General features: G+C 46.0%; 5 protein-coding genes across 5 annotated transcripts; 2 read left to right on the top strand and 3 right to left on the bottom strand.

Moving 5' to 3' along the window:
- Nucleotides 1–12: 12 nt before the first annotated feature.
- Nucleotides 13–3,273, bottom strand: C8R40DRAFT_1168009 (uncharacterized protein; the record flags this gene model as incomplete). Its single annotated transcript, XM_046231122.1, has 13 exons — nucleotides 13–111; nucleotides 171–815; nucleotides 874–1,368; nucleotides 1,420–1,512; nucleotides 1,570–1,662; nucleotides 1,741–1,797; nucleotides 1,848–1,992; nucleotides 2,048–2,275; nucleotides 2,330–2,526; nucleotides 2,582–2,806; nucleotides 2,857–2,922; nucleotides 2,980–3,018; nucleotides 3,073–3,273. 13 exons carry the CDS (start codon nucleotides 3,271–3,273, stop codon nucleotides 13–15), a joined length of 2,583 nt encoding a protein of 860 aa, XP_046089046.1.
- A 2,080-nt stretch (nucleotides 3,274–5,353) lies between these two features.
- Nucleotides 5,354–7,300, bottom strand: C8R40DRAFT_1224594 (uncharacterized protein; the record flags this gene model as incomplete). The annotated part of the gene is given in 6 exon segments (XM_046233301.1): nucleotides 5,354–5,615; nucleotides 5,681–5,917; nucleotides 5,937–6,122; nucleotides 6,237–6,963; nucleotides 7,126–7,211; nucleotides 7,248–7,300. 6 exon segments carry the CDS (start codon nucleotides 7,298–7,300, stop codon nucleotides 5,354–5,356), a joined length of 1,551 nt encoding a protein of 516 aa, XP_046089045.1.
- Nucleotides 7,301–7,467: 167 nt separating this feature from the next.
- Nucleotides 7,468–9,877, bottom strand: C8R40DRAFT_1168006 (uncharacterized protein; the record flags this gene model as incomplete). Its single annotated transcript, XM_046231121.1, has 8 exons — nucleotides 7,468–7,977; nucleotides 8,035–8,361; nucleotides 8,581–8,650; nucleotides 8,723–9,146; nucleotides 9,273–9,380; nucleotides 9,442–9,516; nucleotides 9,591–9,672; nucleotides 9,725–9,877. 8 exons carry the CDS (start codon nucleotides 9,875–9,877, stop codon nucleotides 7,468–7,470), a joined length of 1,749 nt encoding a protein of 582 aa, XP_046089044.1.
- Nucleotides 9,878–11,518: 1,641 nt separating this feature from the next.
- On the top strand, nucleotides 11,519–13,456 carry C8R40DRAFT_877236 (uncharacterized protein). Its single transcript, XM_046236524.1, has 8 exons — nucleotides 11,519–11,583; nucleotides 11,641–12,102; nucleotides 12,150–12,332; nucleotides 12,386–12,616; nucleotides 12,671–12,844; nucleotides 12,894–13,002; nucleotides 13,118–13,325; nucleotides 13,378–13,456. The coding sequence occupies exons 2-7, from the start codon at nucleotides 11,875–11,877 to the stop codon at nucleotides 13,129–13,131; spliced, it is 939 nt and encodes a 312-aa protein (XP_046089043.1). The 5' UTR covers nucleotides 11,519–11,583; nucleotides 11,641–11,874; the 3' UTR covers nucleotides 13,132–13,325; nucleotides 13,378–13,456.
- A 1,028-nt stretch (nucleotides 13,457–14,484) lies between these two features.
- Nucleotides 14,485–14,865, top strand: C8R40DRAFT_1168004 (uncharacterized protein; the record flags this gene model as incomplete). The annotated part of the gene is made up of 1 exon (XM_046231120.1): nucleotides 14,485–14,865. One exon carries the CDS (start codon nucleotides 14,485–14,487, stop codon nucleotides 14,863–14,865), a length of 381 nt encoding a protein of 126 aa, XP_046089042.1.
- Between the last annotated feature and the right edge of the window lie 472 nt (nucleotides 14,866–15,337).

Genomic DNA, 15,337 nt, shown 5'->3' with positions numbered 1-15,337 from the left:
TGTCAGAAATATTCAATTATTACTGCGGGCTGTCCCAATAGCCTGGGCAAGAATCGATGTGATCATCTTCCAATCTGAGGATTCTTTCACATTGGCGTCGGGGTGGTATACCTAAATCATCGCAAAACATCCATAAATAGTGGGAAGAAGATAGAAATTCAGAGTCTCACAAGATATAACTTCCGATATTGCTTTTGAAGAGGAAGTTTACGGAAAGACACAATATCAATCCGCTTTGATAGTTGTGGGTGAGGCCAATCTCGAAGAAGGTCTCGAAGAAAATTTGCCCAGGTAAAACCAGATACACGTTTCGCAAAAGTCTGGGCTGCCTTGACACGCGCACTATATGCTGGAACAGCGGCAGAAGGAGCTGGTTCAGCTGTTGAAGATGAGGATGCAGAAGGAGCTGGTTCAGCAGTTGAAGATGAGGATGCAGAAGTGGAAGTGGATGCAGAATGTGCCCGCTCACTTGAAGTGTTCTTGGGTCCCGACGCCGTGGGTGGACATGAAGTACGCATTGCAAAGTCGAAGACAAGTCTGTCAGCAATAGCCTGGCAGAGACCCCCAAAGAGATCATAGATCTTCTTGTATTCTCTTCTCGTTGTGTCCATGGAGTCTAGTAAAACTGTAATAAAGTTTGAATGAAACCCATCCAAACCATGCTCGCCACTGCAAAGCACATCAGGACGGAGTTCGGCGCTGTCATGGACACTACCAAAAGCTTGCACAAGAGTCTCGTGGATATCATACACAGAGAATCCATTGAGATCAAGGCGCGACAAGTCAAGATGAAACTTAGATTCTGGCGCACTGATCTGCCACAGATACTTAGTCCAACAGCATTATAGCGAACGGAAAACACAAAACACAAACCGGTAACTGGCCACGATACTTTCCCAGTATAATCAAAAACTCCGAAAAGCCATCTTTAGGATCCCATAAATATCGTGAGTTCTTAGCTCTAAACAGGTGAACCAAAGATAATAGCATCTTTGGGAGACGCCGGACACCCTCATACACATCTGTGTAGTCACGAGCAAGCCGTGTAAGTATCCCCAGGTCCACAACCTGGAACTCATCATAGAGGATTTGGAGACATTCAACGACAAGGTCCAGGCCTCCGGGTCCGAGAGAGAATAGATCAAGAAATTGGCGATGATCTGCCGAGCTCCATGATGATTGAGAAGCATAGAGAGCCTGAAGACCTTCACAAGCAGTAAGAATATCATGGCGGATAATTCCAACAACGTGCTGGAAAACAAAATCATCCAAGTCATTTTTGGTAATACGTCGAAGCCATAATTTCAGCCGCGCAGCAGTCGAAGCAAATGATCGGTATTGTTCATGGTGCTTTGTTACCGGCGTCCACTAACAAGGACTTATCAGTGCAAATTCAGCTTTAATTATTGGGAAACACACCCAAGGATATTCAAAACCTTTATCCCCCGTCATGTTGTAGAGAATCCGGACAAGGCAATCAAATTCGACCGTCCACAAAGACAAAGGCTCTGACTGATTATGATTCTGGATAATTGATGGAGACAAAAACAAGCAAAACATAGGGCTTACCGTAGTCCCATCCTGCTCCAATTCAGTTTTTTGCTTGGCCGTGTCATCTTCATCTTCATTGTCATCTTCATCGTCGCCTTTACCAGAAAGCCCCTAAAAAGGAAACATTGAAACATCACAGTACGTTGAGGCCAGAGCACTTGCCTCTGGAAATTCATAGTCGCTTTGTACACTTTCTTCGTCGCTCTCAGTGTTGACTTGGCGAGCCTTGCTCTTAGCTTTGGATTTCTGTAGGAAGAGTTCATCATGGAAACATAAAGCCTACAGATGAGGCGCACCGATTTTTGACTTGATCCATTTGTCTTCACATCTCCCTCAGGATTGAGGCTATCAAGATCTTCCGAACCGGCTGGAAGTGATATATAAAGGAAATTCGGATATGCTTTCGCTGGAATCCCTTTCGGTCTAGTGAATAGACATGCACTAATAACGAAGATTGGTATTCCTTGTGAACAGTCAGAGATAAGTGTTGACGTACAATTCAAGATCCTTAACCGTAAACAAAGTAAGTGGGGAGGGTCTTAGAGCTGCCAAAGTTCCTTGTCCACCGTTCAAAACACACTGAAGGAGGCTAAATCTTGCAATATCTGTAGTTGGCAAAAGCTCGTCAAACTTCAATTCAATGGCGTTACAGATATCATCATGAGAAGCATTTTCGTTGATGATGACAGCCCGGATACGGCCTGAGTACTGCATGAATTGGAACCTACAACAAGACTTATGTCAGGTCGTATGAACAAGATTAACAATTAATGCTTACTCTGCCGGAGTTGGTCTTTTGGCCTTTCCAGCGGCCAAATCACTGGTCTTACCGTAGAGACCAATGTGGAACGTCACTTGTTTCGAAGATTTTGAAGAAGTAGCCCGAGGAATAGGGCCAGTTGATGATTTCTGTGGTTTCTTTTTCTTTTTGGGCCGTCCACGTCCAGTGATATCTTCAAATCGTTCTTTGCGTTCCTAGGACAATACCAGAAAGTCAAAAAATGGAAAAAGTATGCAGGGCGTAACACACAATCTCCGCAGGTTCAAAACGCCTCTTTCTACTTTCACTTGTAGCTTCGGAAGAGGCTAGTGTAGAATCAGTCTCAGCCTGGGCATTGTCCCGTCGTTCCTTACGACGAGTCACATGATCTCGAAACGGTGAGGCAGAAAAATTCTCTGCCGGAATCTTTGAATCTGTACGGGATCCAAAAATTCGACTCGCAGTTGCAGAACCAGAAGGGAAGGGCTTCGCATCCTAGGTATCAAAGTAAATGAACAAATCTAATCCAAAGGTGAATAACGTACCTTGGAAAATGGTAGTTGGCTTTTTTTAGTTTCAGGGAAACTCCCTGAAGGCTGAGTAGACGCATCCTGCACCATGGAAAAGAATTGAGCATTACAATTTACATTCAAAGCAAAGATACGAACACTTGAAATATTTTCTGGCTTATTCTCCACATTTTGGGCCTGAGAGGAAATATTATCAATATTAATTAATAGTAGATTCTGATAAGGGCTTACACTATCACGCTCCTGGACTGGGTGAAGATGTGAAGCTGCATAGCATCCACAAATAACGCACTTTGTGAGTGCAGTAATAGCTCCGACGTCTCCTTCCTCAGGAGTGAACATCCCACAGTAGGCTTGGCATTTTGTAGGACTGAGTACTGAGTTTCGGCAGGAAAGTAAACGTGTACTATCAAGAGCACGCGGAGACGACATAGGGAGAAACGAACAGGCGAAGAAAAGTCTCAACGCCTCCACGATTACCTTTATACTATTTACCCAGTACCCTCAGAAATATAAGACACTCCGCGGACAATGTGTCTTCGAGGGAAGAAAAACGCTCGAGGCAGGAAAGGAAGTCCGTTACTGCTAGTGGCGTACGGCCTTTATGTACAACGTTCTGAGAGCCCGCCCAACATATCTACCTCCTACGCAAGAAAGTCTCTCACAAACTTGGAAGGCTGTATTGCTGTCTATGAACAATGGTAGTCAGCAAATATCTAAGAAACCATTGAGCAAATAGAACAACCTCAGGATGGGGAAGAAGCCAAGTGTCGTGGTGCAGGTCCTGTCTTTGTTGGCCGGCCCCAAAATGGCTATTGGTACAACGGTGTTTTGGGTCTTCTGGTCTTCCCGTCTTCGTTCTTGGCGGGTTATTTAGTCTTACAACGGCATCTTAGCTCTATAAACAAGAAATATAATTTATGTCATGAGAGGTATTCAATGGATGGTGACCCGTTGCTACCCCCAGGTTCATCTTCGTCTCAGAAATGTAGTATGACTGTAAATCTTCAACACCGCGTCCCAAAGATTGGCGGGGAGAGAAGGACACGTAACAGCAACATTCCTGGCAAGCCTCCTGAACCTAACTTCTGGTAGATCACAGGAGGCCCTGAGTGCCAATCTGGAGTTAAGGAGACACGTGAAGGTGAAGACAAGCGCGAACCGGGATAGGACTAAGGGGTTTTGATTTTTGTATTGGTTCGTGGTGTGAGATTTTCCGGTGTATGTTTTGATTTGATTTAGGGGGGGTTCGTTGGACCTGCACCAGGAGGGAGGAGGTGAATGAGGAAGCGTTGGAGCAGGGGGAGCGGAGGACGCTTGAGGTGTGAGAAGTGTGGTTACAGTATCTGAAGGAGATGCAGTGGAAGGTGGAAGGCGAGGTAGAGGAAGACACGTGGGAGTCTGGATTTCCTTGGCCAGGGGAAACTCGTGATCCTCCTTGCTGTCCTCTTCGGATAGGAGGTAGGAGGCGTGGTCACGGTATCTGAAAAAGCCTTCTTGAGACCGTAGCGTGGGACGACGGAGGCCTGAACCAAGGCGCCAGAGTCCCCGAGGTTGACCGCAAGGATAAAACGCGTGAATTGAAAACAGGGGATTGTATAAATTCTACATCGATGTGTCCAAAAACGGGAGGGGGGCAACCAACGGCGGTACTTCCATTCTCTGTGCCAGATACCTTGTGGCGTCCGAACAGATTGAACGCTTGGGGCCACTCGAGATGTTTTTCCAGATCCGCTATTTCGATATCGGGGTTGAGGAATCGGTCGGCTCTGTTGCGTTCTGTTTGTTAGTCTCGTTCTAATTGGGAAGAGGAAGTCGAGGAAGTATCTCACACAGCAGGTGTAAGAATCTCATCTACTGTGAGCTAAGGAGACATGCCGTGGCCCTTTTCCAACACACATATGTATATAGTGGCTGAGATTGTGGTCCAGTGGCGCATCTGAAGTGTTCTTAGTGCCTTATAAGTAGCAAGGCACAGGTACCCCGATACCACAGTAGCCAACCGCAAAAAACGCCTCCGGATGCCTTCAGACTAGTTCAGACTTCTGTCCGACATGTCGGACCTCTGACTGACTCTGGTTGAAGAAATAATCGAACAATACCCCGCAATCTCTAGGTGAACAGTTTGTGTTTTTGAAATATTGGCAAGGGCTTCTTGGATTGTGTGGATTGAGTCTCGCTACATCAAGGGAGGTATTCTAAACGTAGAATGATTTAAAAATATGAAAAGGGCTAACCTGGATATCGAGTCGTAGACTCCTCCAGTCTTCCACAATTGCACTCTCCTTCTGACCAGGGACACGAAGTGACGAGCGGAAATTCCCGCCAAAGATGCATGTAATGGGTGAATCAGTCGATTTAATCTGTGTCCAGATAAGGGTTTGTTTAAATACGAACAGGATAAAATGCCGACGCTTACCGTTCTAGTGACCACAGTCCTATTACGCTTCCCAACCTCCATCCATACATCCGTCTTGTTCTGCCTCAGGAGGTGCATCCTCCTCAGTCTCCTCTACCGCAGTAGCTCCCTTCTCTTGTTTTTTCCCTCGAGAACAGTACCACTTTCTCCATGTGTCAATGTCTCCGTCAACATCGTCAACTCCTCCTCCAAGCCCTCGAGGTAAAATCCAAGGAATTCCTCCACATCTTCCTGTTGCCCACCTCGCATGGAGTCAAATTGTTTCTTGGTCTTTGACGCATCGTAAATGCCTGTTGGGAGGAAAGGACAAAGGTCATCCTCAGGTTGAGGCGTCATCGTGCGTTCTTTGCCTTTGCTGCTTGACAAGCCAGTAATGCAGGCACCGTTACCGGAAGAGGCGGATGTCATTCGGCCGTTGACCTTTTGTTCTCCTCCTCTAGCTTCGCCTTGCGATCCTCGAAACTCCGTTGAAACTCGATCGTAGCATCGACCAACGGGACCTGCACCCCGCTTGTCAGCTTCACATCCTCCGCACCAATACGACCCAGTTCAGGAAAAAGGCGGAAGAAGGGAGGTGAATAAGTAAGCAGCGGAAGAACGGAATTGGCGAAACACATATTTCCGGTGTTAATCAGTCCCGCTGGCTTTGAAATCAATCTTGGCAGATGCAACTGACATAGCAGCATATGAGATTCCCGATGATGCAGGCCCTGAGTAAGATGGAGGCTGGACGTCAGAGCTCAGCAGGGCAAGTAGCTCAGCGCGTTCACCTGTTGGAATGGCCTGTCCACCTCCTTGAGAACTGCCGATAGGGTCCGCCGGTACTGAAAATCCAACAATAGAAGACGTAGGAATCCTTGGTCTGGTTCGCTGAGTAACAGCATCAGCCGGAATTGGATCAGTAGTGGGTCAAAGGAGGGAAGCCCATGATTTTATTAAAGGGGGCGGTGATTTGGGAGATATTGTCGTCATTGACATGGCTGCGACATCAGATATAAGCGCAAGCTCCAGTGAAGTAGGAGCTTCGGTGTATTCAGAAGAGGTATCTTTGAATGAACCAGCAGGAGCGGAAACAGATATAGATGTGGTACTGCTTGCAGGAGAGCCAGGTAGTGTCGTGCTAGGTGTAGCGGTTGCGGTAGTGGAGGCTTCTTCCGAGGATGCAACAGATGCTGCCAGCAGAAGCACCACAGCAGGCTCGGGTACACAGTCAGTCACCGCCCACTCTACATCTTCTTGGGTTTGCTGCGATTCTAAACCAGGTAAAGGTGTAGCCTCCTTGGTAGGAGATGCAGGTGGTGTTCTAATATCCAGTGCGTCTCTCACGATATAATCAGGCGGTTGTATACGTGAGGAAAAGACGAGACCTGGTGCAAGATTAGGATCTGTAGGACGGCGGGACCAAATTGCCCAAGTTGTTGAGAAAATGCTCATAGGAGTCGAATGAGAATCTTGAGAGTTCGACGAAGTTGAAGGATTTGTAGGAGAAGATGTAGATGCGGTAAATAATTGAGCAGTTTGCGATGAAAATGATGTGGGAGCAGGGGTTGGAGGATGAGAATATGATGATGCATCGTTATGGGAAGGTGTTTCTACATTCAGATTGTAAGGAAGTGAGGTCGAAATTTGCTGAAGAGGCAAATGAACCTCGGGCTGCTGGTGTATTGGATGATGCCATGCCGAGGAGGAATTTGCCATAGGAGCTGTGTAAGAATGATGATTTGTGTAGGTAGGATACGGCTGCGGCGAGGCCAGATTGTAGTCACTGTTTCAATTCCCATCTACTCAAAGTTGACACTGAAACAACCCACACAAGCAATCCCAACAATCAATAAAAGACACAATCTACTCAAAAACACACTCACTGGCCGCTGTGTGTCTCACTTGGGCTTTAGCTGGACGTTGCGTGGCAGATTGAGTCTCGACAGTGCAAATCAGGATTTGTATTTGGCTACACCCAAGTAGATATTGTTTGATACAAGCCCACTAGGTTTCTGTTGAATGTGCAACAATTCCATACGCGATGTGGCTTTCACCCATGATCAGCTTTGAGGTGACCAGTCCGTTGCAAGAAACCTAGCTCTTGAGGGTAAACAAAAACGAACATAGAAGCAAAGCCTCCTTTTATTGATATCTGAGTTACATAAGTTATATATTGTATGTCATGACAGGTATTCATTCCCGCGTGTCTTTCCGCTATGGTGGCACTACCCTGCACTGTATCCGTTGAGCTGTTGTGTGTGTAGGAAAGGCATCTGGGGCAGCGGCGGTATTCGGGGATGATGAAATGAGCACGGTTTACGCGGTCTCTTCTCTGGCATAGGCGGCGGGGTGGACACCGATGTCGCGCTGAAAGAGGCCATCTTTGAAAGCGACTGGTGAGAGACTGCCTTTTTTAGTGTGCAAGATTTCTGAACTGTATCTTCCACAGGCCGGAGTTCGCATTCTCTTGGCCTAGAACAAGGGATATAGTGCTGATTTACCATGCCGGCGTCTCTTTCGGACTTGAAAGACGTGGTAGAAGACGGTGCAGAGTTCGAGAATCGCAAGGGGTCGACATCCTCATCGTCGGTTACATCAACAGGAACGGGAGGGGGAGGCAAACGATGGCTAGGTGGTGCGCTTATAGGGAGACCCATTCTTTGGAGGGAAGGTTGGCGAATAACGAGATGGAGACGACAGAGAGAAAGTGGCCGGGTTGATAGCAGAACGGTCATCTTGTAGGAAATTTGGTAAACGATATATAGCAGCAGCGTCAGTCATTCCCCGGGCACGCATGGGCGGTCGTGGTGCGGAGAAGATTTCAGGATGACTGAGCCTATTCTTGTCGAAGAGACCCTGTTGGTAGCGACCGGTACGTCGTCCAACTTTTTCGTAATGTATTCAGGGACGGCAGAACTGCCCGAGTATGTTGACAGTCGATTGGGGTCTATGGGTGAATGGGGAACAGCAATACCGCTACGAGCGGCGAATGCATCGATATCAGAAAGGGTAAGCAGAGAATGGCTGTTGGACGCTGAATTGCATTCTAATTGGGAAGAGGAAGTCGAGGAAGTATCACACGCAGTAGGTGTAAGAATCTCATCTACCGTGAGCTGGCACTGTTTTCGTGACGGGACAAAGATGAGGGAAGAAGATGATGACGGGTTTTCAACCGGCGTGTTCGGTTGTCGCGAGATAGGTGGGCTTGGACATGGCAGACATCAAGGAGGGGAAACGGGGGATAGAGAATGATTGGAGGTGGATGTCCGTGTCTAGTGGACAAGCATTAGCCCCCCCTTTCAATATGCGTGCGTATCCCCGTCTGCGCCTCGACATACCGTGTTGTATTCGATGCTAGACTTCTCAACATCTGTAGGGGGCGCCAATTTCTCCTTACTACGCCGTTGACTACAGGCGATTTTCGAGTTTCAGCATGGGTACGTTGGTAGAGATCATGAAGCTTTGGACAGGGGGGATCACAGAGGTGGAGTTGGAGGGAGAGGAGACCGAGCACGCGGAAGTGTTGGTGGAGATACATGCGTATCTGAGATCATAGAGGGAAGTGCGTTTCCAGTTCCCCGTGTCCACGGAGTCGCCTGTGAAGTCGTCCTCAAATACAACGCAGAGATAGGATCCGTCCAACAGATCCAGGGTGCGGAGATCAAAGAAACAGAGGAAAGAGGCGCCGGCAAGGCCGAGGAGGATACACGCATGTGTAAGCAGTTTAGCTGGTGGACTAACTGTCGATATAAGGCTTCGGTCGACGTTCGTTGTATGATAGCTCCTCTTTGCTTCAAGCCTTGTGCCTCTGTGAGTGGTCGCAGCATCAGATCGATGAGAAGAGCAAGCTCGTCATTGGTACACCCTGCAAGAGCTGTCAAGACGGCTGACCGACGGTCTGCCCCTGGAAATGCCGAGTGTCGGTGGAAGCAGAGGGTGGGTGGAGGACTTCTTCGAGTGCGCATCTAGAGTGAGAGCGAGGACATCATTGTCAGATTTGGATGCGTGAGATTGAAGAAGGTCAACAGACCGTCTGTGTTATTTTTGCGAAAGGTCTCCCTATCGCTAAGCATAGTAGCGCAAGTATTGAATCCTCCAGAGCACATCATAGGCATTATCTCGAAGTTTCCGTATGTGCCTAAGCACAATCTATCAGTTTGTAGGCAACTTGTCGGAGTATGAGAAGGAGGGGAATATACCGAGCGACGAGCCGGTTCCGCTATCGTGCAGGGGACTTAGCCCCCGGATCATCTGTGTAGGATCTGTAACATAACCTACACCATACCGATTATTATAGGAAACGATGCGTTATACAAAAATTTCAGGCTTTCGCGGGAAGCTGCCGCACCATTCCAAATGGCACTGAGGCCCATGGGCTGAGCACAAGAATTGTCGTTCTTTATGCTTTTGCGTTTTGTGTTCGGCTGCTGCTGTGAATGATAAGCGGCAATTCGAGAGAAAACTATGCCCAGTCAGACGTACAAAAGCCCGCGACCATGATTTACTCTTCTCCGTCTCCACTTCAATAACTCCATGACTACCGGCACCCGCTTCATCGCGAATGTTCAATGCAGTCTTGCCACGCATTGACTTCGAGTTGGAGGGTGAGCTTGAAGATTCTAATGAAGAAGACATCGTTGTAGTAGTGGAAGAAAGCTTGCGAAAATCGCGCTCATGGTGATAAACAACTAGAGAGAAATTCTCGACTGAGCAGGACCGGTCCGAGAGTGGTCCTGACTAAACCGATAACATGCATTCGCATGTGAGCCTCCTTCGTCCGGCTCAGAGGGGGCGAATCGGGAGAAAAAAGACATTGCAGGTCATAAACGGTGCCCCGAAACATGGATTGTGTCTGTGTCTGGAGATTGAGTGCGGAAGGCCGCATAAACGATGAATAAGGTCCAACAAATTGTCACATGATTGGATTTTTTTGTCATGGAACCACATCGTGCACAATCCGATAATGTCCAACAGGAATGCACTTCCTCAGCTCGACCTCTCTATTTGAAGGACAAGGGTGAAGAAAATGGAAATCCAGTCCTAAAGTCACAGTATTTGTTACCTTTGCCTCAACACCATCTACTTATTCACAATCAACAAAGTATGTTTGTGATCACACAATATCTGAATCTAATGGTGCTCACATATTTAGACACTGTGATCGAGAGATTGTGGAAGGAAAAAACTACTCCCAATAGCTGATCAACGAAGTGCCTTGAGACAGGTATAAGGGTGATTCAGGTAATTCTGCAACAAAAATAATAACTGCAAAGGTCTAACTCAAATGGGGGTCATCTTTTTTACCAGCGAGAAAACCGCATATCCAAGGGGTGTAGCATTCATAGTAGTCAATGTAATATAACAAATATGCACTCATTCAATCCATTGGCTACCATAATACTGAACATCTGATGTCTTTCATCAGTATCATGATACTAAAGATTGGATATCTTCCATCTCCCATCAGTATCATGATACTAAAGATTGGATATCTTCCATCTCCCATCAGTATCATGATACTAAAGATTGGATATCTTCCATCTCCCATCAGTATCATGATACTAAAGATCGGATATCTTCCATCAATATCATGATACTGTTACAGATGATACTGATGATCCAATTCTACAATAAGGTGATAACATATATAAGAAACATCAAAAACCTGATACTTTCAACTTTCTCCCTCATGTCCAATATTGACTGTCCTATATCAGCTCCCTCTGATCCTCCATCTATTCTCAATGACCTTGTGAAAAGGATACAGGAAGCTATTCCTTTGGACCAGACTATACCTTTTTGGAAGAACATGTGGAAAAGGCATCTGATGAGCACTGAAGGAGAAAGACTTAGGTCACAAAAGGTTGGTTGAGGAATACTCAATTATGCATCTTCTATTGGTCTGATGAAGAGTGTAGGCTGCTGTCATTGAATATGCAGCTTCTTGCAGCTCCTTATCTCCAGATGAAATCCATTTTTCCAGTGCCTGTGAACTCCTGTTTGACTTGGTTCTGATCCTTGCTCAGGGAAGTGAGGAGGATTGGTATGATAGACTATCAATTTTTCAATTGATAGCCTTAAAGGTAGGACTGGTCTCTGACTCTAACTTGTAGCTAATCAAAGTTTGAAAGAAATATTTTGCTCACTTCAATAATGCTTTAAAAGCATGTGATGGAGAGGTGGAAGGTCATCAGTCAGCAGAAACTGCAGAACATGAATTGTTGGATAGCTCTGATTTATCAGATCTTACTGAATCTGAACCAGAGTATTCTGGACCTCAGAGTATATTTCTTATCAAGTTTAGAAATTTCCACACATTTCTGAAAGACACTTTTCTATCAGTGAGTACTTGAATATTGACTATCAATTTTTATTTGACAAATATAAATATTCTTTAGAGCAAATCTGCCCAAGAACTCAAAATGAGCATACCAACTTACCAGCCAAAAGGGCCCAGACAAAAGCAACTTGAGACTGCTTGTTATCCAACAGCCAATGAGGCAACCAACTTGCTCCGCCTGGAACTTGCTCATCATCTAAAAAATGTCAGAGAAATTCCAGATCTCACAAGCTCACAGATCCGGAACATTATTCGAGTATTTTTCCAATTATCTGCTTTATAACAACATGAAATGACTTTGTTACAGAAATCAGAACTACCTTCAACTATTGCCCAAATTACTAGTCCACAATATTTGGTACACTATACCACTGAGTCAAAATTCAGTTTCCGTGCACAGATTTATCAACAAACTGCACTTTTCTATCAACTTGGAACCATTTTGAACAAATGGACACCATTAGAGGTCAAGGAAACTTGGAAAAAGAATGCACCCATGAAGACTACATATTTTCCTTCAGTAAATGATTCTATCTAATGAATTGTCTGTTATTGACCTCTCACCAGGGCTTGGGCAATTTAATGTTGCCTACAGGGGCAGCAGGCTTTTTTAAGCTTCTGGCTCAGAAACCTATCCTGCCTTTAAAAGCATTTCCTTTTGTTGTGCTCTTCTTGATTGGTGGTGAATCCAATTTTGATTTTTGGTGGAGCCATTCCATAGCTCCAGCCTTGGATTACTTTGGATACAAAGTAGGATTTCTTGCCCCTAATTATTCAGTTACTACCAATTGACAATTCTTTAGATTGAATCCAGTCCACCAAAAGGTCTTTTCAGCAAGTTGATTGGTTATCTGAAGCCACAATCTGCCATGTCAAAAATTGAGAAAGATGGACTAACTGAATCAACCTTAGCCTATACCCCACATGGGTTGATCATGGCAAAAATTCTCAAGAACAGTGTGGAATACTTCAAGTTTGAGCATGAAGTTAGCTCCTACATGAAAAAATTCCACATTCCACATCCAGAAGATGCTGTAAGTTGCACTTTTGGTAATAACATCCCTCATTTACATGTGTTTGATGATTAGGGAAACATGTCCCTGATTGATTATTACAACAATTGTGCTATTTGCTGCACCAAGCCCCCAAATGAAAGGTGTACAACAGTCTTGCAGGTGCAATTTCTCAACCAATTGGAGTTGGAAAAGAGATTTCCTGGACTGATTCATGGAGGAGTGACTAGTGTACCTGATCCAGTGCAGGTATGATTTCAGTTGCATGAAGAATTATAACATATATTTTTTTTTCAAGATTGGTGCAGAGACAATGTATGATTACAAAGATCTGCGACTGCACAAAGTTTGCAAGGACCAACAAAAAATTGCATCTTGTGGCCAACACAGATGGATTATCACCACAGGTGATCCCACTCATCCAAGACAGAAAGAAGATAAAGTGTGTATTCTTATAATTGAAATTTTTGAATTCTCTCAAATTCTGTATTAGGTTGAAATGGTTCTATTTGATGCTTTTAGCAACAGCTGTTTGAAGAGAATGATTTTCAACTTCAATCATAGCACAGAGGTTGCTGCCCTTCAAAGACAGGGGAGAGTTGGTGGGGACATGATCCCTTTTGGTACCAGGGTGCCCAAAGGTGGTGCACCAGCTGATGGACTGAGGCCTTTTGAGGGTATCAATGCAACAACTACATCTGGTGTAGATGAGTTCTTTGCTCAAGCTGAAGTAGGTGATCTACTTATATATGTGATTGAGAGATATATTAACATTGCTCTAGAATGCAATGGCTTATGACAAAGTGGCAAAGTATCTGGATCCTGATTTGTATCATGAGATTCAGAGGCGCACTATAGACAGTGAAAAACTTGGTAGAATAGGGGGAACAGTTTACAGCTGCCACAACTACATGGCCATTCAGCATTTGGAAAATACCGATGCTTGTAGAAGCTTTTGCTCTCAGCTGGAATTAATCAGAAATCACCAGTATGAAATGGCCTTTGTCTATTCACAAATGGGCTACTGGATTGAGACAGAATCCAATACTTTCTGGTATTTTATTCCTAAACTGTGGTTGCTATTTATATACTAACAATTGTGATAGGACTTTTGATGCTAGTTTGGTACATGGTACTATGTTACCTGCAGAGAAAACTGCTGCCCAAATGAGAACTAGGACAAGACTTAGAGATGGACAACCAGCAGGAGGTGGGGGTGATGTACCTGTGAGTAATGGACAACATAAGCCAACAAGAGAAAGAGATAATAGAAGAGCAGCAGAGCATGTGAGGATTCAGAGGGAAAGGGAACAAAGGGATGCTTATTGGAATATAGCAGAATAAAGTTGTTGTACACTCAGAAAGAAGCCTTTGTAGTATAAAATTGATGAAAATGAAGATTTATGAGGAAAGGACTACACCAAGGATTAAAGGAATTACAACGATTGTTATGAGTGTGGAGGGTGCACCAAATGTCAACGCCAATGAGGAAGAAGACGTAACCGTCGTCCACGTTGCCAAAACCGTGGAAATCGTCATTCGCGAAGCCCTCATCCTCGATCTCCGCGAAAACCCCCGGGACGAACGAGGCCCGTCTCCCTCCCCCTAACCAACCAAATAACCCCCTACGGACCTAACCTGGCGCACAATCGACGAACACAAAATCATCCCCTTCGACCCCTCTGCCCCCCTCCGACCCCTCTGCCCCCCTCGACCTCTCCCTCTTCTCCACCTACGACATCTGCCTCACCGGCGCCGCCATCTCCCAACTCCACACGCACCCCTCCTGGGCCCTCCTCCTCCAACACACCTTCGTCTACGCCCGAGTCTCACCTGTCCAAAAAGAGCTCATCCTCACCTCCCTCAAAAACCTCGGGTACATCACCCTCATGGCGGGCAATGGCACCAACGACGTCGGCGCACTCAAGCAAGCGCACATCCTCGACGGGACACCAGAAGACCTCCAGAAGATCGCTGAACAACAGAAAGTTGAGAGGGTGAAACAGGTGTACGAGAGCCAGTTGAAGATCTCTGCGAGGTTCAACCAGCCGCCGCCGCCGGTGCCGGTGGGTATTGCGCATTTGTTTCCGGATGCGGTGCAGGCACAGCAGAAGGCGGCGGCGTCGCAGATGGAGGGGAGGAAGAGGAATTCCGATGGAGAAATTCGACCTAGCTGGTATCACAGACAAACAGCAAAGACTAGGTCCCAATTCGGCTGTGACACACATCATCATCCGGCAAGGCTGATGCACATTGGTTGCCTACACTGAAAAGGTAAGAGAAACCAGAAATACTTAGCCAAGTTTTTAATCGAAAGTTCCTGTTGGAAGGGAGGCGTGCCTTCGAGTACTACGAGACCATCCGAAGACAGCCTGTCAAGTGGAGTGAAGTGAATAAATCATATAAGCAGTAGGACAACCTGTTGCGGTTTTTGAAACGAGCAGGAGGCCGTAGAGAAACCTGCTGTTCATAAGGTGGCCCCAGAAGATACAGAGTGTCCCAACTTCTCTGCAATGGTTCCGGACGCGCCGCGCCATATTTCAGGCTGTAGCCAGCTTTGAGGTGGCTAGTTCATTGCAGAGAAGAGGTCCATTCTGCACTACCATAGAGAGGTGTCAGAGTAGTCCGTTGCGGTTCCTCAGGTAGGTCATTGTACGTGTTCAACTCTTGGCCCTAATAGGCGCCCAACGTGACAGCTGTCATCGGAACTCGGAACCGAAACTGAAATCGAAAAGTTGTTTG

This window comes from Lentinula edodes (genome assembly GCF_021015755.1).
Source record: "Lentinula edodes strain Le(Bin) 0899 ss11 chromosome Unknown C8R40scaffold_8, whole genome shotgun sequence".
Taxonomy (NCBI): Eukaryota; Fungi; Basidiomycota; class Agaricomycetes; order Agaricales; family Omphalotaceae; genus Lentinula; species Lentinula edodes.
This window is presented reverse-complemented; position numbering and strand designations above follow the sequence as displayed.

What these genes read in the sequence shown, in the direction of transcription:
- C8R40DRAFT_877236 (XM_046236524.1), top strand. Translation starts at nt 11,875, where the DNA reads ATGACTTTGTTACAGAAATCAGAACTACCTTCAACTATTGCCCAAATT. An exon ending in AGACTACATATTTTCCTTCA is followed by an intron (nt 12,103 to 12,149) that starts GTAAATGATTCT and finishes ACCTCTCACCAG; the next exon opens with GGCTTGGGCAATTTAATGTT. An exon ending in TTCCACATCCAGAAGATGCT is followed by an intron (nt 12,617 to 12,670) that starts GTAAGTTGCACT and finishes TTTGATGATTAG; the next exon opens with GGAAACATGTCCCTGATTGA.